The 27,436-nt window shown below is 48.5% G+C and overlaps 1 protein-coding gene across 13 annotated transcripts in view; it reads left to right on the forward strand.

Annotated features, from left to right (window-relative positions):
- The window catches only part of ANK1 (ankyrin 1), a 207,698-nt gene that overhangs the window by 53,544 nt on the left and 126,718 nt on the right, over positions 1-27,436 (forward strand). The window contains exon 1 of one of the 13 annotated variants that reach the window (XM_032328995.1): positions 26,381-26,541. The exons of the other annotated variants lie outside the window; for them this stretch is intronic. Within the exon in view, the coding sequence (XP_032184886.1) occupies positions 26,515-26,541 (27 nt within the window). The 5' untranslated portion in view covers positions 26,381-26,514. Of the gene's footprint in view, positions 1-26,380; positions 26,542-27,436 lie in introns of those variants that run through there. 13 annotated transcript variants of the gene reach the window in all.

Here is a 27,436-nt window from a genome sequence, read left to right on the forward strand (position 1 = left end):
GTTAACAAAGGAACTGAACCGTCAGCAGGTTTTTCTTGTTGAGAAGGGATTTGCAGCATGAAAGGAGGTCATTTTGACGAGTCCTATGAGTTGCACTGGGCACTGGGGAACTCTCTGGCAAATCAGAGCCTGCCAGAACTGCTGAAGTATTTTTCTGAGGCCTCTGAGAGTCGTGTAATCCCTGACAGAGTTCTGAGGGGGAGCACTGGCCCCCCAGTCAAACAGCTGTGCCGGGCACAGGCCCAGAGAGAGCCTTGGGTATCAACACGTTTGAGCCAAGCTGCTCTCCTTCTGGCTTCTTCTGACTCCCCCTGACCCTCATGAGACATGGGTCCTGTCCCCTCTCCCTGGTCGGGGCAGTGAGGAGACCAGCTGGCTCTCGAGCTGGCTGGGGTCCCAGCGGGGGCAGGCGACGCTGGAGGAGCTACAGACGTCTCAGGGACAGTGTGGCAAGGTGGCCTGACCTCCTCCCCCATCAATGTCTTGGCATGGACACCCCCTCCCCAAATAGTCCAGGCATCGGCAAACTTCTGTAAAAAGGCCAGACAGAAGATATTCTAGATTTTGCAGACCTATGGCTTCTGCCACAGCTATTCTTTTTCCTTTAATTTTCTTTCAACCGTTTAAAAAGATAAAAACCAGTCTTTGCTCCTGAGCTGTGCAAAAGCAGCCAGGGGTTGGATCTGGCTCGCTGGCCAGCCGGACGCCTCCTCTTGCCTCCTCAAGCCTCCCCAGGATAAGAGGAGAACGGGGAATGGCTGGGGAATGGGGGAATGGCTTTGTGACAGCGGGGCATCCATCCGTCCTGCCACTCCACGTGAAGAGCCTCACGGGTAGTGGGCCTTGCGTTTCTGGCGCACCTCCTTCCTCCCGACCATCCCCCTGTGGTTGCTCTGCCCCAAGTCCGAGCTGCCTTCACCTCACACCCCCTACCCCGACACCGGGCGGGGGACCCGTGGTGAGGTCCCCGGACCTGAGAGGTTCCTCTGTGGAGTGGGGGTGCTCGCGGACGCTGGGTGTAATGGCAGGACGAGAGCAGTAGGCGGCAGCACTGAGCTGTACGTACTCATCTTCGCCCCCGGCAGGATCCCAAGACCTAGCAGGACCGCGGTCTTTGCCTGCTCCTTACCGGACCGGACACCTTATCCGCGGCTCCGTTCCCTACATTGCTTCTGCTGTAACTGGGCCGCCTTCTTGTACTTTGTGTGACATCCTCGCTGCCTTCGGGACATCGCCATGGTGACCACTAACATCCAGGGGGACCCTGACACCCTGTTTCTGCAGATAGATCCTGGCCTGGCCACAGCTACGCAGCTATGGCTGAAAGGATCCGGGAGAGGCTGGGATGGGCGGCAGCTCGGAGGGCGGCTGCTGCAGGGGCTTGCGCCCTGGGTTAGAGGATAGGGTTTCAGGGGTCCCGCCAGGAGCCTGGCGGTGTGCCAGGTGGCGTTCTCTAGAACGAATCCACAGTGCTGCCCCCTGGTGGCGAAAGTCAGTTTATTGAGGGGATCCTGAAGGACCGCGGAACCCAGGAACGGGGGAGTCCGCCTTCCTCCACTGTCCCCTTCACGGCCCCGTCCTGCTGATCTCTAGGGCTGCGGATGAATGGCCTCCTGAGTCCTTTTTAGATCTGTCTCCTGCTCCCTGGCCTCTGCAGGCGTTGGTGCCCCAACCCTGGACGTACCTGGAGAAGCCTTTCTGAGATGCACCCAGGACATGGTACTCCAACCCCTGAAACGCCCTCATGGCTGCTCAGGAGTGAGTGAAAAACCCTCAACTTGTCATGCCAGGCCCGCCAGGCGTCCATTCCTATCTCTGGCCACTCCGATTTCACGCTCTAGCATCCTCTCAGCGTATTGCCTCTGTAACTTGGTCCGGGCTTAGACCTCTGCCCAGAGTGCCATCCCTTTCCGATCTCCAAGCCGTGCCCCTCCTCCTCCTTTGAGACCCAGCACAGACCTGGCCTCCAGGAAACGCAGTCTGCCTGCCCACTGCAGCCCCTCTGTGCCCCCCTCGCCCCCAAATTCAGCTCTGTTAGCATGTTGGCCTGTGCGGTGGTGGTGGTGGTGGCCCCGGGATGTGAGCTCCAGCACTGTTTGGTTCTGTATCTCTGTAACCATGGTACTAGCACCATGCCTGGAACACAGGTGCTCGAGAAATGTTTGGTAACTGTGTGACTAGCGAGCCATGGAGCGAGACGAGGACTTGAGGTGCCATCTGGGGCCCCACTGAGCACTCTAACCCAGGCACAGGGCTGTCACAGAGCGGATCCTCGTTGGATCCCTTGGGCCAGGTTTCTTCTCCCAACCCCCTTCCTGCCGTCCGATTTAACCCGAAGCCCTGGCTCCAGTTAACCTCGCTTTGTCAGCGTCACAGATGGAGAGCAGCTGCTGAGCAGCTGCTGGAGCTTTACATGTAAATTCTGGACAGATTGTCCCTTTGTCAATGGCAAAATAAAAAGCCCCAAAAAGGGAGCACCATCCGCTTTCGTATGTTGTGGGGGTCCATAGAGGGCACCTTCCCCAGACGCCTGCTGTAATCACAGTGCTTTGGAAAGTGTAAAGACCCCTGTGACTCAGGCACTTGAGGGCTGAGTGGGTGAAGCGTCTGACTCTTGATTTCGGCTCAGGCCATGGCTTCAGGGTGGTGAGATCGAGCCCGGCATCAGGCTCCGCGCTGCTTAAGATTCTCTCTCCCTGTGCCCCTCCCTGTTTTTTTAAAAAAACAAAAAACGAGAAAAACACCGTGAATCACTCAGGGAAAGTGGGTGGGGTAAGTCTTCACTGGGGAAGACCTAGAGGTGGACTGGTTACAGAGGACAGGGTTGTCAGAGTTAGCGTATAAAAATACATGCGATATTGCATGGGACATGCTTATAGTAAAACGTTCTTCGTCGTTTATCTGAAATTCAGCTTTATTGGGCATCCTGTAATTTTCTCTGGCAACCCTGCTGGAGAAACCTCCCTCGAAGGGGGTGGGCATTCCCCCACTGTCAATCAACCAAGAAGAAATGGGTTCTCATTCAGGAGAAGGGACTGGGAAACTGCGCCTTTGTACCAAGGTTGCTGCTCTTGGTTTTGCTTTCTTGGGTCTACAGGTCTTTGGCCAGCCTGGTCATAGAAGTGGCCTCTGGTTCATTGACGGGGAGCAGGAGCTAGGCAGGTTGCCAATCAATGGGGCATTACTCTGTGGGCTTATTTCCCCTTTGTTGGCCCTGAGTGGTTAGTCAAGTCACGTGACATGCTCTGGCCTGGCTAGGATGGGTTGGGAGCACTGAAGCAAGGCCATGGTTGTTGTCTGGGCAGCAATGCCCCGTGAGGCCACTAGGAAGTGGCAGTGGATAGGTGGCTTCTGGGGAGCTGGAGTTGACTTTGGGGACACTTGTCTTTATCTGTCTCTGACTCTCTTGCTTGGGGAGTCTTCCTCTCCATTCAGTCTTGGAGGATCTGAGCTTTGCAATCATTTTTAATATTTCTTTTTTAAATTTCATCATGGTCAAGTTCACTTTTCTTTTGGCTCAGTCCTGAGTTGTGACAAATGTGTAGATCGTGTACGTCCGCAATCTAGATCACAAAACAGTGCTAGCACCCGCCCACCCAATTTTCTTGTGCTGTGCCTTGGTAGTCAAGTTCGTCCTCATCCCCTCTCCAGCAACAATTCTGTTCTCCGCCCTCTAATTTTGCCTTTTCCATAATGTCATTTAATGGGATCATGCAGTACGTAGCCTTGGCTTCTGGCTTCTTCTGCTTAGCGTAATGCACTGGAAATCCACTCATGTTGTATCAGTGGTTCATTCCTGAGTGGGGGATCCACCGTACGGATGCGTCCATGTTTATTTCCTTACCCAAGGATATATGAGTCGCTTCCAATTTGGGGCAATTATAAATAAAGCTCCTGTAAACACTGATGTACAGGTTTTTGTGTGAACATAGATTTTCACTTATTTTGGGTGCCCACCCACCAGTGGGATTCCCGAGTCATGCACTAAGTTTCTGTGACATGTTATGAGAAACCCTCTAGGCTTAATTATTGTCAGGGGAACTGATGGGTACCCACAGCCTCCCATGCTTTCCAGATGAGAGCTGCTTGGTTTTCTTTAACAGATGGCAAAGTGAAAGTGGAGATCCAGAGCAGATCGTCCAGAGTCCAGGACTCATCCAGAGTTTCATGGAAAGTCAATGCCGGGGTCCAAGCCAGGTCTCCTAGCTCTTTTGTATCTTACGGTTTCCTTCACCATCATTTGGTGCAGCTTTATTTTCCTTGGAGGCCCTTTTGGGGACACATTAGGCACCACCACTGAGCAGACGTCTACCTCCACTGGTAAAGAAGGTGACCAAAAGGATTAATCCATTTGATGAGGAACCAAGTGGCTCTGTACCCACAGTCATTGGATGAGATGAACTGCTCTTCACAGGTTATGAGAGGACTTCAGACACAGCCCTTGCCTTGGTTTGGCACGGTGGAGTTCTTGACAGCCTTATTCTTGTATGATGCATCTACAAAATTATTCTTCGGAGACCTTCTCAACCAGAACCGACACACAACCGGTTTCCTGCGTTCCTCCTTGGGCACTACATACTGTTTGCTTTGTCTTGTTCAGTTCTGACCATATCATCCCCCAGGTACCTGCCATTTGGGATTTGAGTCCTATCCCTGAAGGTTCTGGTTTCAGATAGCCCTTCCTTTATCTACTCCACGTTTCCAATCAAAACATCACCAGCTCCTGCTACTCCCTGGGAATCTTGGCTTGACCACAGTTCCAGCTTTTAAACATTTCAATGGAGGATTAATTGTTCTTCATGCGGTCATTGTTATATAGGTCACTTTTTCTTTGGAGCAAGTTGATGGGATTTTATGATCTGTGGAAAGCAGCCATACCAGAGTGGATAATAGTTTTGATTGATGATTTAGCTTTAAAATAGTTTCCTATTTTAATAAGCCTCATCAGAAGCAGATGACCCCAGACCCGCATAATTTCTAAAAGTGTATTTTGAAGAAAAGGAGAAGGGTCTTTTTCTTGGGTCTAGACGTCTAGCCTGGGGGCATATATTGGGCGGTCCCAGTTTGACAGGCAAATGGCTGCAGATGAGTTAAGCAATGGCTGAGTGGATGTTTTCAGTTGGATTGGTTTAGGCCCCAAATTAGACTCAACAAATTATCACTTAGGGCTCACTGTGTGCCAGGCAAAATGCACTGGATACTTTCATTGATACTGTCTGGGAACTCTCTAGGCAAGAATAGGGAAACCTCACTTATAAACACGAAATAACTTTCCACATCAGATTTTTCTTGTAAAAGACCAGTTATGGGATGAGAGTCTTTTATTATTTTTTTTAAAGACTTATTTATTTATTTCTAAAGATTTTATTTATTTATTTATTTGACAGACGGAGAGAGAGAGAGAAAGCAAAAGCAGGGGGAGCCGCAGAGGGAAAGGGAGAAGCAGGTTCTCTGCTGAGCAGGGAGCCTGATGTGGGGCTCCATCCCAGCACCTGACCGGAACCGAAGGCAGACACTTAACCAACTGAGCCACCCAGGTGCCCCTGTTTTATTTCTTTTAGAGAGAGAGAGAGAAAGAGAGAGCGAGCATGCAGGGGGAAGGGCAGAGGGAGAGGGGAGAGAGAATCTCAAGCACACTCCAGGCTCAGCATGGAGCCCAATGCTGGGCTTGATCCCATGACCCCCTGAGATCATGACCCTGAGATCATGACTGCAAGATCCTGACCTAAGCCAGAACCAAGCGTCCGAGGTTTAACGGACTGTGCTACCCAGGTGCTCCAGGAGATGAGAGTCTTTTAAACAATGAGGTCCTCGGTGCACTTCAAATGGAGAATCTAAAAGAAAATTTGAATTTTGGAAGGGTATTTACTCTGTTCTAGGGAACTATAAATGCCAGATCTTATAGAAAAGTTTAGATGAGAAGAAAGTAGATCCTCATGATGAGGATTAGGACTCCAGAGTCAGACTGCCTAGGTTCCAGCCTAAGTCCGGTCACTGCAGCGAAGCCTTGAGCAAGAAGCTCTTAGCTCTCTGGGCCTCAGTTTCTCCATCTGCCAAATGGGGGTAGTGATGGCTCCATCTGCAGAAGATCTGCTAAGATCACGAAGCCACAAGAAGAAACATTAGCTAATCACGAAGATCACAAAGCCACAAGAAGAAACCTCAGATTGTTTTTTCTAGGAAATGCCACAGTTGAGGTTTCCCATTGAAGCCTTGGGGAGGAAGCTTCTGAAAACTGACTCACAGATCTAGGAAGGTGCTTCCCCAAATGCTGCTTCTGTGACAACAGTGGTCCCCATCGAAGGCGGAGGGAGTTGGGGAAGTGCCCTCAGCAGGACAGTGGCGGGCCGTGCAGTGAACAGGGGGCCCTCCCCACTGTGACACCTCACCAACTGTTCTAAAGTTGGGTCAAAATAGGATTCATTCTATTTTATTTTAAACAGTGAGGCGCCCCAGGTTTGAGGTCATCGGGACTCAGATGGCCCAGCGGTTGCCATCTGAGGATTCTGGGGAGGACAGGCAGCATGGGGTGGGGAGGGGGGCTCTGCTTTGGACCAGAGAAGGGAGGGAGTGTCCCCCTGGGTCTCGGCAGGTGGCCAACCGGAGGAGCTTCTGTGGGAACCTGTCCTTGCCCCACTGACTTCGCTGACTCCGGGGTTTCCCCAGGGATTAGCAGCCTGCCAGCACCCCCCACCCCCCGCCATCCCTTTTACCCTGTCCACTAACGCTCTCCTATGCATTGTCTTCTCAAACCTTCTGTGGAACATCTTCAGGGAAATGAAAAGGAACTCTGCTGGCAAAGGCTAAGGACTGTGACGCCTGCCGGAGGAACAATGCCTATTTTTGTTGCAAATGCCCTCTCCCGGGGCCTGTTGCTGCAGTGTGAGCTGGAATAATCCAATTAACGGTGGCACCCAAGGGCATGGCTGTGCCACTGTTTCAAGGACATAAGAGCCCTCTGTATCAGACTCACCTCCGAGGAAGAAACAAAACGTACTTGGGGCACAGAGGAGGACAAGACTCACTCCATCTGGCGGTGGTGATGATAATGATGAGAATTGCAAGGAAAGAAGGCCTCATGGAGGAGGTGACACCCGAGGTGTCCCTGGACCACTGTCTAGGGGAGTCAGGCAGGAGATGGAAGCTAAGGGCCACACTGGAGGCACCGGCAACCCTCCTCCGCTCACACACCCTAGACAGGCACTTTCAGATTTGGAATATGGAGTTGGTGAAGGTGAAGAAGGTATTTCAGAGAATGTTGGGTCGGGGCCTGGAAGGAGGCTGCAGTGCACGTGCAAGTGGGGGAAAGCGGCCCAGAGAGGGAAAGTGGTTTGTCAGAGTCACACAGCTAAGCAAGTGCAGGGTCAGCGCTGGGGAGCAGAGGGAAGGATGGGGGGAGGTTGGAAGGAAGAGGGAACAGCACCCAGATTTGCTTTGCCCTCTTCCTCCTCCGGCACACAGCCTTTCCTCTACGGGGACGTGTCCTATGTGAGGCGATGGAGGACTGGTCACCCCGAATGGATCTTGAGGGTCTAGAATTAAAATGCCCCTAACAAGCCAGAGAGGAAGCGTCCTTACTAGTTTCTGTGGCCCGGGGACTGAGCTGGACTCGAGCATGACCTCACTCTGGTATTAATAACACGAGGTTACTCTCTCTTGCTCTAGCAGGGTATATGCGTGAGTGTGTGTGCGTGTGTGTGTAGGTGTGAGTGTGTGTGCATGTGTGTGTGTGAGGATTTATGTTTGGGAGCAGAGGGAATTACCTCCGTAAAATGGGTCAGAAAAATGCTACTTTCATGTTAGACCATAACTGTCATTAACTGGTAATCCTTTTTAATCTGAATGTTCTTCTAGAGCCCTTTTTAATTTTATTTATTTTTAAGTTATGAGGAGGGTGAGGAGAGATCGCCTCTTATTCCTTCTTTGCTTTGACGTCCAGTCATTCGGCTTCAGGGGGAAAGAGCGTCCACACAGCTCCAGCCCGGGTCCGGGAGGGTTCTAGCCTGTCAACTATGCTCTTGAGAGAACGATGCTACGTCGACACCAGCCAAGGGCAGGGCTGAGTTAGGAAAACACAAGATGTGAGCCTCATGCTTTTCTAGGATGAACTCGATAAAAGTGTTTTAACCAAGTTTGGTCTTCATTACTGGCTTCTGGCCGTTTTATCTGAGAATTTCCACTTTTGCCCAGGAACACCAAAAGTTGTTGGGGGGCGGGGAGAGGGGGCTTTGTGGAATCCGCAAAACAGAAAGTGACCTGAAAATCAGCAAATACTGTGTCAGGTGTGGTTGCTGACCTTTAGGGGTCTCCATTAATTGCAGGAACCTAATAAGACCAATCCTCCAAGTTATTAGAAAAGACAGAACGATCTATCAAGCACAGAATTATGCAATCTGTATGACAAAGGCTGAACATATTGACAGGAATGAAATTAGTACAGACCGCGATGATTAGGCAAGGCTTTGCAGGACAGGGAATTGAGAAGAACAGCATGCCTGGGATCCAGAGACAAGAATGAAAAGTGATGTGTTTATTGCTACAGCAAGGCTTGAGAAAAATGACGGGATACAAACTATTATACATGGTGTAAGTCCAATTTGGGAAAAACATGTTTTATTCATATGCGAAGAAAAAGGACTTTAAGCAAATGTACCAAATATAAAGAATGTTTATCACAAGGAAGAGGATTTATGGGTAATTTTCGGTTTCTTTTTTTCACTTGGTCTCTTCTGTTTACACTGAAACGATTTATTAATTTGACTGGACCCCGCCCCCCCCCCAAAGGCCATTGTTCCTCATTAAGAAAGGGATGTGCTCGGGTGCTGGAGGAGCACTGAGATCGCAGCCACCCTGGGGAAGGTGTCCCTGGGGAGACATGCAGACCAGCGAGGGGCCGACTTGGAGGTATGGAAAGACAGCTCCAGGCAGCAGGAGGAGTGGGCCAGTGAGCCCAGTGGGTTCTGCAGTTAAACCCCATCCAGTGGGATCTGGGGAGGGAGGGTCTGGCTCCGAGGCGCTTACAAGAGTGAGTGATTCAGACCCAAGGGAGTGAGACCCTGGGCACCAGCAGCGTCACAGACAGTGAGATGGGCCAGAGAAACCTGTCCTGGGCGACACACACAGGAAGGAAAAGGAGGACAAAGAATCTAACTGGGGCATCTTGGGGGCCCCGAGAGGTCCTGCAATGGTCTTTCTTATCTCTAGGATTGGATGCCCTCCTTTAGCACGTGGTAAGACTTCCCAAGTTGTCAGGCCTCTTTGGAGGGGGACTTTGGGGGACCCGTGGGCAATCTCCTGTGTTCGGGAAAGGATCGGGAGGATCGGGAGTGAGGCTGAAGTGAGATCCGTGACCCTGTCCCCGATCTCCGCCCGTAGAGGTGGGGCTGTTCTCCCCGGCCGAGCCTGTTCTCTGAAGCCCACCTCAGCCAGTAGGACCCGAGTCTCAGAGGCAGCCGCTGCCCCCAGGGGGACCCTGAGCATCGGGGGCTGCGTCAAGAGGGGGTCCTCTTGAGCATTGCATGGCTATTTCTAGGTAGAAAAGAGGAACCTTGGCCATGTGTTGCTTAGGGCAGGATCCAATGCTAACACCACTGCTCACATGGCTGGGACACATTCGCTCTGCCAAGATCGCACCCACCCAGAGACGGAAGGAACAGGTATTTTCACTGGTAAAAACCACTCTGACTTGTGTGCAGTGGGAGCTGAAGGGCGCTTCTCCCTCCCAGAACGTGGCATGTGATCGAAGAGCGTCCTTGGCATGAGTGTGATCAAAGTGAAAGTGTGACCCCGAGACCGGTCTGGGGGTGGGGGGCGGGGAGCAGAGGCTGGATGAGTTTTTGCAACTTACCAACCCTCGCCATGAGAGATGAGTAGAGTATTGGTGAGTCAGTTTCGTGGAAGTATTTCTGTTTACCTCATTCAAAGGACAAGAACACCACGACCTGGAAAATCTTTTCAGCCAGAAGCCTGTGTGACAGAAACCTGGAAGGGCTGAGCTGTCACATTGGGTTACTCTGCTGGTAATTCGTGAAATTGGCCTCACTTTCGTGCTGCACCCACTGCAACCAGGGGGGAGGCAGGAAGGGAGGCCCACAAAGCCCTCAGCCTTGAGGAGACACACAGCCTGTGAAGAGAACGCAGGCCCCAGAGCCAGATGGAACGTTCTGGAGCCAGCCTTCCACACCCCAGCAGCCGTGTGTGGATAGAACCGGGAAGGCTAGCAGTCTCTTTAGCATAAACTCCTCCACAGATGCCTCTAGAACTAAACTCCTTTGGATGGGATTCAAGAGCTCTATGCTGAACACTGTAGTCTAGAAAATAAGACCGGTGAAGGTGACGGTGCATTTCCCGCCTTCCCAAGACATTCCGCCCGCTTTCTCTGAGGGAGAACTCAGGCATTCCTGACATGTCTTTATGCCCACTTCTAGAATCACAGTATCCGTCATCGCTCTCTGCCTGCTAACAGATTGGTGAGTTTTCTGTGGAAATAGTGAAATGAAAGCAGTAAGAATTTGCAAGCCTGAAAATGACTTTGTGAAGGAATCATTTTTCATGTAGTTTGTGCTGGCATCTTTCTAGGACTGGGAAGAGAAGGGATTTTCTTTTCTATTACAATTAATCATGACACAAAAAGTAGAGTAGACATGTCATAAACATTTGTTGCGTGGATAAGTTAATGAACCAAAGTGATACTAATAATGTAATAACAAGACATGGTTTGGTTTTTCTTAAAGATTTTATTTATTTGAGAGAGAGAGAGAGAGCGCGCAAATGAGTGGGTAGGGGCAAAGGAGAGGGAGAGGGAGAAGCAGGCTCTCTGCTCAGCGGGGGCTCCATCCCAGGACCCTGAGATCATGACCTAAGCCAAAGGCAGAGGCTTTAACCCACTGAGCCACCCAGGCTCCCCAAGACGTAGTTTTTAAGTTGGAAAATACTCATAATGGTACTCTGTTCTGTTTAGGGATACAGATATACATATGTATGCTATAAAGGTATATAGAACTGTGTAGAGTGATATATACCAAATTAATATAATTGGGTTGGCAGAGAGGGGCATTGACAAACAAAATATTGTTTTCAATATTTTATTTCTTGAGCTGAGTGTTAGAAACACAGCTGTGTGTTGCATTTTCTTTGTCCCTTTCTGTGTGTCTTAAATATTGCATGATACATTTTAAATTTAAATAAAACTACATTTAAAAAATATCTCTTGTATAAAGATCACTTCACCGGAGAAAAAAGTGGAGGGCGGAAAAGTTGAGTTAATATGTCTGTTTCCTCCCCAAGTTGGGCGCTTTTTTCCTCACGCTGCTCACGAACACCCACTCCCTTTCTTATCTACACCAACCATTCTCTCTCCCTAGATTGTCCCTTCCAGCGTTTCTAAGTAATTATATCTTCAGTTACCGGCTAGAAGAAAAATATTTCCATACATCGGTATGGAGGCCCTTGATGAGCTCCAAGTGATGTTATTTCTTGCAGGCACTGTCTTCTAAATAAAAGAACATGGACCCTATAGGAGAGGAGACAGACATTGGTTGGACACCGATTCTGTGGCCACCCTCCTTCCACTCATTCCACATAGACCGCACAATCCTCGTAACAGCTCGAAATGTAGGTAGTAGCTTTCCTCTATGATATGAGCAGTGGAGGCTCCGGGGTACTCAGCAGCTTGCCCAGGATTGGGTACCCATGGGAGGGGGATCCCCAATCCCAGCCTGCGCCAGAAAGGGGGTCACCTCCAGACGGTCTTGTCCTGCCCGTGCTATTCCTCTGTGCTCCCAGTCAATGCGTGACCAGTGGCACACATGTGGGGGGTGCTCGGAGAGCTAAGGATACAGGCCCGTGGTGGCTCCAGAGGGCGGTGCTTTGGTCGGTTCATTACCTTGGTCCTGTGGTCTCCAAAGTGGAGTCCATGCACCCCAGCGCTGTACAAGAAGGTGCACAGAAAATATCTCATCTTTTTAAAGAAAATATCTCATCTTTTTAAAATTTTATTTTATTGTGTGTTTTATAACGTCATGTTGTTGCAGTATTACTCGTATATGTAATTTATAGATAAACAAATATCCGTATGTGGAAGGTTTATGCTCGAAAATATTTTTATTGATGACAGTGAACAATCTGAAAAGTTTGGAGACTTTGCGGAGTCTGCTCAGCTGAACCACCCCACCTTGTTTCAGACTAGCCGTTACGTTAGCACACAGGTGTTGAATGGACTCAGGTCTCCTTGTCTGGAGCAGGTCCCTCCCGGTGCCCAGTATTCAGACATGTGGCCACAGAGACACTCTTGGGCATATTGGAAAAGTCTTGAAGAACTACAGAGGAGACTGGAAGCAGGTAGATGTCTCGCTTTTCAAGAAAGCTGATTTCACAAGGCCAAATTCCTAAGAAGAAAATTAGAATGGATTATTAAACAGATGGTATATGACCAGTTAGGGGAAAATCATGGTCTGTGGCAGCTAGTATGGGTTCACCAGGAATGAGCCCTGCCTAAATAAACTCATTTAGTTTATAATACTCAACAATAATTTATTGGGAGAAATCAGTCATTCATTCATTTTTCTCATGCATGCACAGATTCATGGTCCACTTGACAGGTAATCACTGAGCATCGATTATGTTTAAAGCCCTGTGCTTGGATGACATCTAGTGATGGTTATACTGCAGTCTCTGTCCCCCAAAGAGCTCTCCTTTTAATAGAGGAGACAAACATGTACACACATAACAACAATAAAATAAAGTATTTCTTAAATGCCACATGGTGGTTATATCATAAACAAAGGGATTTCATTACCAACAAATGTGCCCAGCACTCTGCAAAAGGAGAATGCTATAGGGACCGTGACTCCTGGCAGCAAGGCCAGCCTTTTCAGCAAGGAAAGAAAACACTAGAGCTCTCCATATATTTATTTTTTAATATAAAATTTTGATTTTCTATGTTGGATATGGTTTATATTGGCAGAGTCTCTGCTAATATCTTTGAAAACATCCGGGGCAGATGAGAACAGTTAAGTGACTTGGACAACCTAACTAGCCGAACAACTCTACCCAAAGTAGGCTTCTTACTGGAGCAAGATCAGCCCAGGGAGGCAAACAGTCCTCAGGTGTGGACTAGTTAACCTTCCAGGTTCCTGTTTGCAGACCGAGCAAGCATATTCACTGAACTCTGGGGCAGGTGGAGCATGACAGGTATGCAGACGGACAGAGATCACGACTGCTTTCTTGAGTGTTTCGTCAGGATGTCCAAATGAAAGACCCTGAGAGGCGTGGACAGACTAAAAGTCAGCTTGGAGGAAACCAAGTCGCAAAAATCACGGTTGCGTTTATTGAGCATCTACTATGTGCAGGCGCCGTGGGGAGCACAGGTCATACGCGATCTCGCTTAGTCCTTAGAGAAGCACCATGAGGTGGACACTGGTTAACTCCACCCTGGGCAGGACCTTGGCTTGGGGCCCGGGAGGGAGGCAGTCTGAGCCACGTGGGGACTAAACCTGGGAGGGAGGTGGGGGTGGGCAGAACCGGGACCGAAGCTGGGGAGTCCCTGTGTGTGACCTTCTGAGCCTCTGGGACACGTTGTTCTGGAAGGTCAAGGGGAGACGGCCCCACTCCGTCGGGGATGTCACAAGAAGGGATCGGACACTAGATGACCTGTAAGGTCTCTTTGCACTTTGAGTTCCAAGAGCCAGTGTGAAATGAAGGACCGCAGCCGGGGTCCGTCGACAGCGGGGGTGCGGGCCATTAGAGACTCTGATCTGGCTTCGGGCCGTCTCTGCGGAGGAGCCGCAGATGGCTTCCCTGTGGAAACCCAGCTCCTTTCCAGGCAGGCCGGATCCCTGACCGCAGGGAAGGGGGTGGCAAGTCTGACCTGGGCCTGAGATTTACCTTGCCAAGGAGAACCAATCAGAGCCTCCGCCTTTATACCTTCTACCCTGAAACGTTAGATTCCCTCATTATTCAGCTGAATTGTGAACATTCAGCATTTGGCAGGATGGCTGACTTCCTCCTCAAACACTGCCTAGTTTAGGAAATGCCAGACTATAAATAATCAGACCATCCGTGCCACATCTGAAGGCATAAACTGAAGATTTTAGGAGTCTAAATGCCCTCCAGGTTGCAGAATGATCCTGAGACAGAATAGCTTAAAAAAAAAAATATATATATATATATATATATATATATATATATATATATATATATATATATTTGAAAGAGAGACAGAGAGAGGGCATGGGTGGGGGGAGGCATAGAGGGAGAGGGAGAGTCTCCAGCAGACACTGCTTCCCTCCCCCAGCACAGCCTGGGCCTTGATTCCAGAACCTGAATGGAAATCAGGAGTCTGGACGCGTAGCCAGCTGAGCCACCCAGGGACCCCCAGAATATTCAGCTTTAAATATCATTATCATTTGATCAGAGGTTAAGCTAGAATTTTAGGAAACCCAAAGTGAAATTCTCTCTCTCCCTCTCCCTCTCTCCGTCTCTCTCTTATCCTTCCTCCTCACCTCTAACCAACCCCCCACCACACACCACCCACCCCCATCCATCAGATACCCTGTAGGAGAATACCAGTGATCCCTTAACCCTCAACAATGTGACTGATTCATGTTCGCAAAGCAGGAGACATGGCGTGGCGCGAGCATCTAGGATTTAGCCAGAACAGATTCCAGCCTCAGTCACTAATGAGCTGTAGGACCGTGGGCAACTCAGTATGATTTTCTGAGTTGCAGTCTCTCTCTCTGTAAAACAGAAATGATAAGAACTTCTAATGATAATAAAAATCCAGGGATCATTTTGAGTATTACACATCATAGTGTAGGTCATTATGCTTGCAAACTGTAAATTGCTCTACAAATGTACATGATTACCACGATTATTGTAAGACGGAAACCTCCCGCTGGTTTGGAGGTTTTTTACGGAGGTGCGTATTTGGTGTAAATGCCGTGTTTGTTTTATGGATCCTCGAAGGGTTGGGATAATTAGCTAAATAAATCTCTGCTAAGGCAGCATATGGAATGGCCGAAACAGGTGGGCTTTAACCAGCCCTACGCACAAAGAAAATACAGTATAAACTGTGAGGACTGAGGTCGCAGTGGGGATTAAGACGACTCCCCAACTAAGGACAGTTCTTGAAAGCGTGTCACCAGGCAAGCGCTGGCCCTGGATGGAGGCACACTAATGTGATCGCGTGGGTCTGCCTGTCCATGTCAGGCTCCCAAGCAAGATGGAGACTGGCATGCAGCTGGGTCAGTATTGTGGGGTGATGATCCTACAGTAAGAAGTCCATTTTTCAAACAGTCAAAACAAACAAACATGAATGTCTAGCTGGGGCAGAAAACATTCTGGGGGGAGGAAAATTGACACAACCTATCAACGCCACAAAAATGTTCACAACCTTTGACTCTAGCCGGTCTAGAAAAATATCTGGAAAGGATCCTAAAGAAATCATCACATGCAAGAGCGCAAAGATATTAATTGTAACACTATTTAAATTGGCAAAAAAAGGAGGGGGGAGAATCTTAAGTGTTTAGCAATAGGGGGCCGGTTAAATGAGGTCACAAACATCCGGAGGACGGAGGATGCCTTACCCTGCAGGCATTAAAAAGTAACACAGATGGGCACCTGGGTGGTTCAATTGGTTAAGCGACTGCCTTTGGCTCAGGTCATGATCCCAAGGTCCTGGGATCAAGCCCCACGTTGGGCTCCTTGCTCCGCAGGGAGCCTGCTTCTCCCTCTCCCTTTGACTCTCTCCCACTGCTCATGCTCTCTCTCTCCCTCTCTCTCTCATGCTCTGTTTCAAATAAATAAATAAAATCTTAAAAAAAATAGATGACACAGAAAAGATGTGTGTTTTTCTCATGTGAAGAAACATTTTTGATGTGTTGTTAACAAAAGCAGGTTATACAAACTCATGACTCCTATTTTTGAAAACATATATATGTTTGCGTATACTACGTGTGCATTTTTTAAAGTCGTTGGGATAGTCACTGGACTAACAACAGCAGCTAACATTTCCTGAGCACTGGCTGTGGGCGGGGCTCTACACCCCTGCTCCCCCAACTTCCTCCTCTCAGCAGCTCCCCTCCCCCACCGGAAGGAACATCTCTATTCTTTTCTCAGGGCAGAGGTAACTCAGGGACTGAGAGCCCTCAGTAAGGTGCCCCCAAGGTCTTGCAGCTGCTAAGTGGTAGAACCCAAGTCTGTCTGACTCCAAAGCCTGGGTACGTGACCCTGTTTCTATATAATCTTCTAGTCACAATAGTGGTTATATTCAGACAGTGAGATGATGGGCTCTTTTAACATTTTCCAAACTATCTGATTATTAAAAAAAAAAAAAAGTTTAACTTATGATAAATTCCCACTGCCTGTGTGTTTAAAGAAATAAGTGTGTTCCTCCCAGTTGGATAGGAAGTCAACTTGGAGAAATCTATGCGTGGCCCAGGAGGTGAGTGGGCACCAGAGGCTACTGGCATTTGGATACTGCTGGAAAAGTCTCCAGCTTGTTGAATTGTCAGACACAGGGGAATGCATAAATTAGGTCATTTATCATTCTTGGACTATATTATCTAGAAACATGATTATTATTTCAGTTGATAATAACAAAGTGCTTTTAGATAGAACAGTTATTGACATCCTTTTAAATATCCTGTGAAGCAAGCCCAGAAGGTATTTTTGTACCCATGTTACAGATGAGGAGAACTGAGGTCCAGAAAGAGTAAAGAGCATGTCCCAGGTTCTAGATCCTGAAGTAACAAAGGCTCAGTTCAAACTGAAACCGTCTGACTCTTAGTCCAGGGCTTTTACCGTGATGAGGGGCTTTCGGGAAAAATTGTTCTAGAGTTGAAATGACCCCACGGGAGTTTGACTGGGACTGGAGGTTGCAGGGTGGTTGGGCCGCAGAGATGTGTAAGTTGGACAGCAGATAGCCAGCCACAAAGCGCTGGGCTCACTGAGCCTCTCCAGAAGAACCCCTTTGTGTGTCTGGCTTCCGAGCAGATAGCTGGTGACCGGGGGACAGGTCCAACAGGATCTTCCTCCAGAAAAGTAGTCTTTTCCCCGCCTCCTCCATTCCCCTTCCCTCCTCCTTCTCCCCCACCCCACTTTCTCCAGTGCTCCCCTTTCTTCTCCTCCCCCTTATAGACACACCTGGGGAAGGGAGTTCAGTGACATAATCTGACTCTCTTCAGCGAGGGCCCCTGGAAGACCAGTATTTCACCCTCAAATTTCAAAATAAGAGAAAGTGATGTCCTTAGATTTCCACCTCTTACCTCAGAATCTCTTAGAGATGATCAGAGCTGTAACTGGCACTTCCCCCACCTTGGCTGCTATTGTCCTCATGACCAAGTCTCCCCCAACCCCCACCATGGAGTGACCCGTCCTGGCACGCAGCCAGCTCTTAACTGCCATTCCAGTCAAGTTGATGAAGCCACGTCCCTGCTCTGGGATACAAGATTCCCAGTGTTGGCTTAGATGTTCAGTGAAAGGAGAAGAGAGAGTGAGAAGGGGCAGGGCCATGATGACTGGGTTTTCCACCCTGGACTCCAGGGAAGCGTAAATTCAGAGAAGCTACCAGCGACCCGCTGCCATTCTGGAGACAATACACTATTGTGGTTATGGGGGAACAGCTCCGAGTGAGACCTGGATTCCTTCTCTAGCTCTGTGCGCTTGGTAAGTACCTTTCCCACCTCGGTGACGTCATCACTAAAAGGGCGGTTATGACCGTGGCTACCCCAGCTATTGTTGGGTTACTAAATGGATAATGGACATGAAGTGTTTAGACTGTGTCTGTTTTGTTTACTGTTGTGTACATGGTAACGTGCTTGGCACATAATAGTGCTTGGTGAGTATTGGAAGAAAGAGAGCGAGGGAGAGAGAGACAGAGAGAGGAGGAGAGTGACTGAGAAGCGGGGGAGGGAAGATGGAGGAAGGAGAGAAATAATGGGCTAATGAATGAATGAGCACATGGTAAGTACTTAATAAATGCTATTATTATTATGGTCAAGTATTGAATTCTTCCGTCCCTCCTCTTAAAAAAATGAGAAGTCCAGGGGCGCCTGGGTGACTTGGTCAGTTAAGTGTCTAATTCTTGATTTCAGCTCAGGTCATGATCTCAAGAGTCATGAGATCAAGCCCCACGTTGGGCTCCTCGCTCAGCAGGAGTCTGCCTGAGATTCTCTCTCTCCCCCTCTCTCTTGTCTCCCCATGCTCATGCTCTCTCTGTCTCTCTCTCAAATAAATAAATAAATCTTTAAAAAAAGAAAAAAATGATAAAAAGTAGTTTTATTGATTTGAATTTGATGACCTTTTTCGCAAGTCTCTTGATGATGGGACTGTCCAACTAAGAGAATGGCCAAATGCGAGCATAAACAAGGGACTTCTGGGGCCAGGAAGGACCTAAAAGATCCTTCGATTGATTCATTCGCCCACCCAACTATCCAAAGTGGAGTGGGTCATGGTCTGCTACCTTAGAACACCGCCGTAGAACACCGCCTGGTGACTCTTCCTCTTTCTTGATTTCCCTCTTCTTCTTTTCACCAAGCAGTGGCAAGAGCAGGGACTCGGGGGCCTCTGCTCTGCAAAATCCCTAGACTCAGTTTCCTCTTCACGGTGAGGACCCAGGAGTACCTGTCCAGTCTCTCATCCTCTGGTGCCGGGAGTCTCAGCACCAGACACTATTCGACTACCTCGGTCTGCAGTTTCAAAGGACTCAGGGAGCCACCCAGCCTTTTCCCGAGCTCCCGAGGCCAAGCCTGTTCTCACCATGCTAAATGTCATTGGCCTTTCCCTCTCATTCTCTCACAGTGTAAAGAACAGGAAAAGTTCATTGATATTTGACGAGATTCACACAGCAACTAACCTTTAAGAGAGGACTGCTTGTGGAGTTTTGGTGTGCTAACAAGAATGCACTCCGTTAATGGAACACATGTGAAAACAGTCCGCCTTCCCCGGCTGAGGCCAGGTCTTCAGGCATCTATCACCGCCCAAACAACATATGGCAAGCCCTTGAATGCAGAAAGAGCCATGACAATTCAGCTGTCTTTTCTTAAACCAGGATTATAAACAGATCTGCCAAGTGTAGAGCAACAATCCCCTGCTTGGTAAATTTTGTTTTATTTTGGATTATATAATTATTTTTCATGAAAATTTTATCTGTGTTAATGTAAAATGGGCTTATCATGCTATGTCTAAATGAAATAGTACACACTGGGTTTTTTAAAAAAGATTTTATTAATTTATTTGACAGAGAGAGAGATCACAAGTAGGCAGAGAAGTAGGTAGAGAAAGGGGGGAGGCAGGTTCCCTGCGGAGCAGAGAGCCCGATGCGGGGCTCGATCCAGGACTCTGAGATCATGACCTGAGCTGAAGGCAGAGGCTTAAACCAATGAGCCACCCAGGTGCGCCACACTTGTTTTTTAAAACTCTCAGTTTTAAGTTCTAACACAGTAGATACTGAAAAATATAATATTTACAAAAAACATCTATGGGGTCCTCCATTATGTTGAGTGGGTAAAAGGGTCCTAAGAACGAAAAAGTTTGCAAACCACTACCTTAAATTTACCAGAATAAGTGGGAGTCTACCATTGGATTATTTTTTATTAACTAAGTGCTTACGACTTAAACTTTTTAAGCTTTTAATTTCTCCAACTTTTCATGGTGAAATCCTTTTTTTTTAAAAATGAGGTCACTCCTCTATTTTATGTTTTGCCTGAATGTAAGTATTTTGCAGCACTTTAGGCCAATGCTGAGTGGAACAAGATGTTTAAGAGAATGAGAGCAAGTTTTCAGTATCTTGAATATGTTTCCCAGATTTTGATATCTTAACAAACTTGTACCCTGAATACATGTATAGCATTAAATAGAGCAAATCAGTAGCCCCCCTCCCCTGTAGTCGCTGTCTCTTTGAATTAAAACATGAGGACTAGATTTTGCAGGCAACAATGAACACCCCTCAAAGACAAATCATTGGAGACACTAGAAGAGGAAGCAAAGCTAACCCCCAGTTCATCTATGAGTTTAGTACAGCATGGTAAGACATCAAAAGATAAGAAAAGAAAACAACTGGCCAATATCGTAGTTTTAAAATAGATTTACAGATACTTTGACACCCTTCCTTTGACAATGCCCTCATCAAGTGTGGGCTGGATTTTAGTGGCTTGGTTCTAACACATAGGGGATGGTAGAAGTTACGATGTGTGATGTCCAAATTAGGTCATTAAAACGCTTGTGGCTTCTATTGTGTTCTCTTGGATGACTCTGGGGGAAGCCAGCGGCCACACCATGAGGACACACAAGGATAGGTCCAGGAGATGAAGAATTGAAGCTTTTCACCAATAGGCATTTGAGGACTGTGGAAGTGGAATCTGCAGCCCCAGTGAAGCAGGTGGATGTCCTCAACCCTAGCTGACATCTTGACTGCAACTTCACAAAAGACTGCAATGTCATGAAAGCCAGAACACCCAGATAAGCTGGTCCTGAGCTGCTGATGTGCAGAAGCTGTGAAGTAAGAAATCTGCATGTATTTTAAATGCCTAAAAATTTGGAGAAATGTGGCATGCAGCAGTACCAAATTAATACAACCAATATGATTTATGAATGCAAAAAGCCTATATAGAACCTTGCAACTCTAATTCAGTAGTGCTATACTGAAAGTACTATAGGATGGCCAAGAAGAGTCTAATTCAGGAATGCAAGGATAGTTCAGCCTTGGAAAAATCCATTAATGTGATGCAACTTCACAGAAAAGGAAAACAAAGACTTTAATTTCAACATTCATTCCTGATTAAAAACTTTTAATAAACTGAGACCAAAATCTACCCTCCTTAACTGCTAAATAGTACCCACTAAATAGCCTACACAGCTTCATACTTACTAATGGAGCTTTAAAAGCAGCCCCACTCAAGTCAGTGACTCAATAAATATGCTGATATTACTGTTTCCATTCAACAGTGTTCTGGATGTCTTAGCCAACGTAATAGGACAAGAAAAGAAACTGGGGGTACAAAAGGCACAAAAGAAATCAAAATGTCCTCAGTTGCGAGTAATGTCTGTAGAGAAAAATCAAAGAGAATTATGAACACAGACTATTAGGACTAACACAGGGGCTCAACACAACTGCTGGCTACAAGTTCAAGACACAAAATTAATAATATTCCTATATACTGCAATAACCAAACAAAAATATAATCAAATAAAAGATCTCGCTTTTAACAGCATTAAGATAACCAGGTCCCAAGGAAAAAAACCTTAAGAAAATGGGAAAGATCTTTTATGGGGAAAATTATAAAATTATAAAACATTAAAGATCTGAATGTATATACAGTACCATGTGTATACAATTGAAAGATTTAATATCATAAAGTCGATTCTCTGGACATTGATAAATGAATTCTATGTAATTGCAATCAAAATCTCTAGTTTTTTTTTGTGTGTGTGTGTGGCATTTTCCTAAATGTACACAGAAAAGTAAAGGGCCAAGAGAAGATCTGATACTTTCTTTTTTAACATATTCAAAACACATGCTTTTTATTTAAGTGTGAAATTGATGGACTACAAAAGAAACACTCCCAAGTCTATAATATGAACTGCCAAGTAGTTTATAACTACAGTAACCAGATATGATGATTCAGTACAAGGGCTAATATTACATTAAGATCCTAAAAATGAATTTCCTAACTTACGAATCAAAAACTAAAATCAGTTATTTCAGTGCAAGGCATAAATAGACCCCAACTCTCTTTTGTCCAGTTTTGTGTCTAAGCCAGTCTCCTGATTTTCTTTGTTGTTTTCTGTTTCCGATTTCATTGGTTTCTGATCTTTTAAATTTTTTTTCTTCTTGGGTTTATTATACTCCTCTTTTTCTACTTGTTTAAGGGGAAAAGCTTCGATATTTTTAAAGAGGACTAAAGCAAGGAGGTAGTAAGACTTATTACAAACAATATTAAGCTTATGATAAAGTAATAGCAATAAAGACCGTGTGATATTGGAGGTGAGACAGGTGCACAGGCCAGTGGGTAGGTAATAAGAGAGAGCCCCAGGGGACACCTGTACGTGGAACCTGCGTATATGATGGAGATGGGGCCGTACTTCAATGGAGAAAGGACAGGCTGTTCAGTAAATGCTAAGATAATCAAGGACCTATATGGAAAAACCAGAAATGTTCATTCACACTGCACATAAAAATAAGTCCCGTGGATCTAAAGATCTCAATATAATGATCAAAACTATGAAGTATTTGTAATACAGGTAAATGTACATATGAGCTCAGGCTAGGGAAGGAGTTCTTAAATATGACAGAAAAAGCACCAACCAAAGAGGAAATGATTGATATATTTAACTACATTAAGATGGACAAGTTCTGTTCATCAAGATAGACTATTTTATTTATTAATTTATTTGAGACTGAGAGAGAGAGAGAGAGAGAGAGAGAGCGCACATGGGGGTAGGGAAAGGGACAAACCAACTCTAGGCTGAGCTGAGCCCACTTCGGCGCTTGGATCTCCCACCACCCTGAGATCCGGACCTGAGCCTAAACCAAGAGTTGGACGCTTAACCCATTGAGCCACCCAGGTGCCCCCAAAAGATACTTTTTTTAAAAAGGAAAGAGATGAACCATGGGACCAGTACTTTCGCAGAAGATGAAAAACAAGTGGCCTGTGAACATGTGAAAAGATGCCCAACTAATTAGGGAAATGCAAATTAAAACTGTAATGCAGTACCATTTTACACCTACGGGTTTGACAAAAGTTTAAAAGTCTGATGAGCTCAAGGAGCCACTGCGCACCCTGGTATCGGGAGTACAATCTGAAGAGCCAGGTTCAAAAACAACTCGGCATTATCCAGGCAAGCTAAAGACTCAGTTAAGTAATTTTGCTCCTGCTGGTGTTCACACTAGACAAGTCTAGCAATGATCGCATAAGAAGCCTCATAGCGATAATGTTTTAAAAGTAAAAAGCTGAAGACAGCTCAGATTCCATTAGCAGTAAAATGGTTAAATAATTTGTGGTGTTTGCATACAATGGAATACCGTACAGCGGTGAAAATTAATAGATGACTCCTGGCTGAATCTCAGAAACATCATGTTGCATTAAAATGCAAATAAGCTGGTGCCTGGGTGGCTCAGTCGTTAAGCGTCTGCCTTGGGCTCAGGTCATGATCCCAGGGTCCTGGGATCGAGCCCGGCATCGGGCTCCCTGCTTGGCTGGGCGTCTGCTTCTCCCTCTCCCATTCTCCCTGCTTGTGTACCCTCTCTTGCTGTCTCTCTCTGTGTCAAATAAATGAATAAAATCTTTTAAAAATATGCAAATAAGCTGAAGAGTCTGTCCAGTGTAACTCCACTTACTCAAAGTTAGGAAAACATGCAAAACTGAACAATACCTACACAAGGGGTAAAACTATAAAGAGAAGCAAAGGAATGACAGACGCAAAGTTTAGGAGGGTGTTTGCATCTGTCTGGGGAGGGTGGGGACAAGAGGTAGAAGGAATCGAATGAAAGACTATATGCACTGCCTTCCATTTTCAAATGTTTTTCAATGAGGAGGTCTTATTACTTTTATGAAAAACCTATTAAACACTTTTTCTATTGACTTATTTATCATCTTTGAAAAACAGAACCTGAAACAAGAGAACTTGAAATGTTCAACAGTTGTTGAATTCCGTGCTTATCACTCCTGGAATGAAAAAGTTCCTATTAAGGAAAATCAATTAATGGATAATTAATTAATACTAACATATTAATATAAATTAATATTAAAGAAAATGGATTGGCTAACTGTGAACAAAATTAAAGCATCGATCCCCAAGCAAAGTGACCAAGTTGGCCTCCAGACCCTAGATCCAGACTGCCTGGGCTGGAAACTGGCTCTCTGCCTGTTAAGTCGGTTTTCGATCACTTCATTCCTCAGTTTCCTCATCTGTAAACTGGGCCTAATGAGAGGGAATCCCTCACAGGGAAATTATAAGGATTGTATGAGTGAATGTCAAGTGCTCAGAACAGCCCCTACCACACAGTGAGCACTGGGTATGAGCCTATTTGTAAACAAATAAATCAAACCAAGAGCAGACGAGCTTGAGAAGCACCAGGGTGGAAGGGAGCGGAATTTCAAGGCATCCTCACAATCCCGAGATGGCCTGGGCCTGCACTTTGCACACTGGGACGGCTTTGCGCCTCCCTTTTAGAGGTTAAGAAAAGAGAAAGGTATTTTGTGGCAGATCTGCTGACAAGAGAGTGCTAAATACCACTTCAGCCCACATGACCCATCTCTAGCCTGACTGTCCCAGAAGCCCTGCTCCAGGTAGGAATTCAGGGATCTCAAGCTCATCGTGGGTCCAGTTATTCGAGACCCAGAGGCTTGCATGTGGTCCCGTTCCCTTTAGCCTGGTTGTTTGGTTGACTCCACATGTGCCCGGCCATTTCCCCGACTCTGTGTATCCGCGGGAGAGGAGCCTCGCATTGCCAAGGGGAGGATACCCCCTTCTGGGGTAAAGTTCTGAGGCGCCCTGATTCCCAGAGCTCAGCTGCCAGCCTAGGGCTCAGGGAGCTGGGAGGCACTGTCTTGCCGCAGGAAGCACCACACAAGGACCTCACACAAAGAACCAAGCCTGCCTGACGTCCACCCTCGCCTAAGATTTGAGAGGAGTTTCTGCTCTCAGGGCCTTCTCTAAATTGTGTTATGTGCCATGTTTACCTGCTGACATTTTCTCCTTCAGAGCCTGGAATCTAGTCTCTCCTCTTCCCTAGATGGTGAAATGGCTTCTTGTTCTTATCACACTGCTGGTGACAGCCATGGACCCATTCCAGAAACCTTTACTGAGCGCTTGCTGTGTACCAATTCCCCTACAGTTGACTCCAAAGTCGCTCCTGCACCCGAGGGGGGTACAGGCCGGCGGGACTCTGTCACCAGCTAGCCTAGCCCAATGGTTGTTGCTAAGGAAGACCATTTGTCCTGTGGCAGAGTTGTTGGGGACCTGCTTTTACATCTTTTAGGCTTCTGGGCCCCTTAAAAAAAAAAAAAACCATTGTTTGGAATCATATGCTTCAATAGACATCTGTGTGGACTTGTGTGGTAATGATTGTGTTATTACTCGTCTAGGTGTGGCCTAGAACCTGCTTTTGCCCTCGCCAGACCACGTCAGGTGCTGGTCTGCTTGGAAGTGGCCTTGGCCTCCACGGGGGGCTTTCCAGCTGCTGTGGAGAACAGAGGGCCACAGAGCGGCCCTCGGTGGCGTTTTCCACAACAGCTGTGCCTTCACAGCAGGACCCGTTTGGATCTGCAGAAAAGCTCCAAAGCCAGATGGCTGCCTGTCAGGGGACCTGGACCAGTCTCAGGCTAGCGGCAGGCTGAGAGGCACGTGAGCAAGGCGGGAGGGACCCTTCCTAGGCAGGACTCCGGCAGCCGGGTCTGTGCACCTCTGGAAAGGAAAGGGAGCATACATGGCATGGAAGCAGCAGCTCCATCTAGGTGACACCACTTCCAGGAAGCCCCAGGGAGCCTGCCTGGTCCCAGGGAGTCCTTGGGTTCTTACAGTTCAGCTCCTTTGGGTCATCGGTCCCCTCTGCCAGGCACCAACTGGTACTCCAGGGGCGCAGTGTTCTCACCGGATAAAGCCACTCAGGGCAGATGGGTCCCATCCCCCTGTAGGAGGCACAGATGCCCAGAAAGAAGGCTTCCCAAGGCAAGCCAGCAACAGCTCTGCCAGGACCGGCCCAGCCTGGGCTCTGTGGGCAGCCCCCACCTCCTGGCCGCGGTGGGGTGGGGAGCTGCCCGGGCCCCCCTTCCCTCCTGGTCGCTGTTTGTGGTGACTCACCTCTGGTTCCCAGGAACGCTGTTATTTTTGGCCCCGATGTTATTAAGGTTGTGCCCAGATTCCCTGCAAATCAGCAATTAAGGAACACGGCCCCCTCTTTTCCCCCCTTGCCCCTCCCCCTCGCCGTGAAAGCATGTGAACACCAGGGCTGGGGACCCCAGAAGGCCAGCGGCTCCCCCACAGTCCTCTGCCCATGCGAGGCCGGCTGCCCCCACCCGGGGGGGGGGCTTCTCCTCCTCCTGCAGCCTCCTCTGGGCAGCCCCGCCTCTGCAAGACCCCCGCACCCCAAACCCGCCGTGGGCCGGCGGACGGGGAGAGGCGGCAGGCGGGCTCTCCCTCGCCTCCCTGCGGCGCAGCTGGGTGAGGGGCTGGCCCGCCGGGCTCACGGCCCCCGTGGGGGGCTCTCTGCAGGGGCCGCGCCGGCCGCGGCCTGGGGAGCGGGGCCGGGCGCCCGCGGGGGAGCGGGAGCAGGCCGGGGCGCTGCTGTAATCTGCCAGCCCCAGGCGGGCGCCTCCCCTCCGCCCGCGCGCTGAGCCCCCGGGCCGCCCGATAGCGCGCCTCTGCCGCCGATAAGGCCGTCGGAGGGCCGCGCGCCGCGACCGCCCGCCTCCAGACGGCCTCCCGCCCGGCACAGGCGCGGCGCGCCCCGCAGCCCTAGCTGCTCCCACAGCGGACCGCGACGGACCCCCGGCGGGATCCTGGTTAGGGACCGGCATGCCCTTCCCGAGGGGCTTCCTCAAAGTGAGTGCTGGAGCAGGTGCTCGGGAGGGACGGGTGGAGCTCGGGAAGGGGGCCGGCGAGGGAGCGGAGCGGGCTGCGTGCTCGCCTGCGGGGGGGCCCCCCACCCGCGCCCTGCGCTCCAGGCTTTAGAGCAGCGTCAGCGCTCAGTCGCTTGGTCTTGGTCGCTGAAGGTGGCAGGTGGCCTCTGCTTGACTCAGTTAGTGCGGCTTGTGTGTTTTACAGCCCGAGATTTGCTGTCAGACTGAGTTCCACCTCCCTGGTTCCCTGAATGTTGTCTTGTCTGCATTAGGGGTTGGGAAGAAGGATCTCTGGATTCTGGTCCTTCTTTGGTCTATTGAGATTCTAGAAGCTTCCCTTTGAGTCTGCAGAGCGGTGTCTATTTCAGTTGTGTTTTCACAGGCCAGTGGCCCTGGAGGAGAATAAGGACACGTGGGAATTTGGGCTGCTCTAACAGCGGGCCTGGGTCAGCCTCATTCGGAAGGGGTGCTTGCCTGTGTCCTCAATGACCCACAAAATTCAGTTACCTCATCGTGGCGCCTTCCCTGTTCTTGAAGCACTGAACTTTGGATTTACGCTGCTAACTTACTAGACGGGGAAAAGTCTAAGAACGAGGGGCAAAAGCTCCAGAGCGGCTCTGGGAGCTGGGGTCTGATGGAAGTTCTTTAAGTGGCAATGGAGCGTTACAGAGGGCCACCCTTTCCCACCCCCAATTCTCCTGTGATGATGGGACGTATCACCATCTGGCAGCAACGCCGCTCGATTGTTTTTACGTGTCCTGTGTCAGGGTGTGGTTGTTGGTCTGGGTGGGGGATTCAGAGGCCAGGGGTGGACCCCAGGCCACATGCTCAGAGGGACCCTAGTGTAGTCACCTGGGAAGGCATCGAGCTGTCTAACC

This window comes from Mustela erminea, chromosome 21, assembly GCF_009829155.1.
Source record: "Mustela erminea isolate mMusErm1 chromosome 21, mMusErm1.Pri, whole genome shotgun sequence".
NCBI classification, from domain to species: Eukaryota; Metazoa; Chordata; class Mammalia; order Carnivora; family Mustelidae; genus Mustela; species Mustela erminea.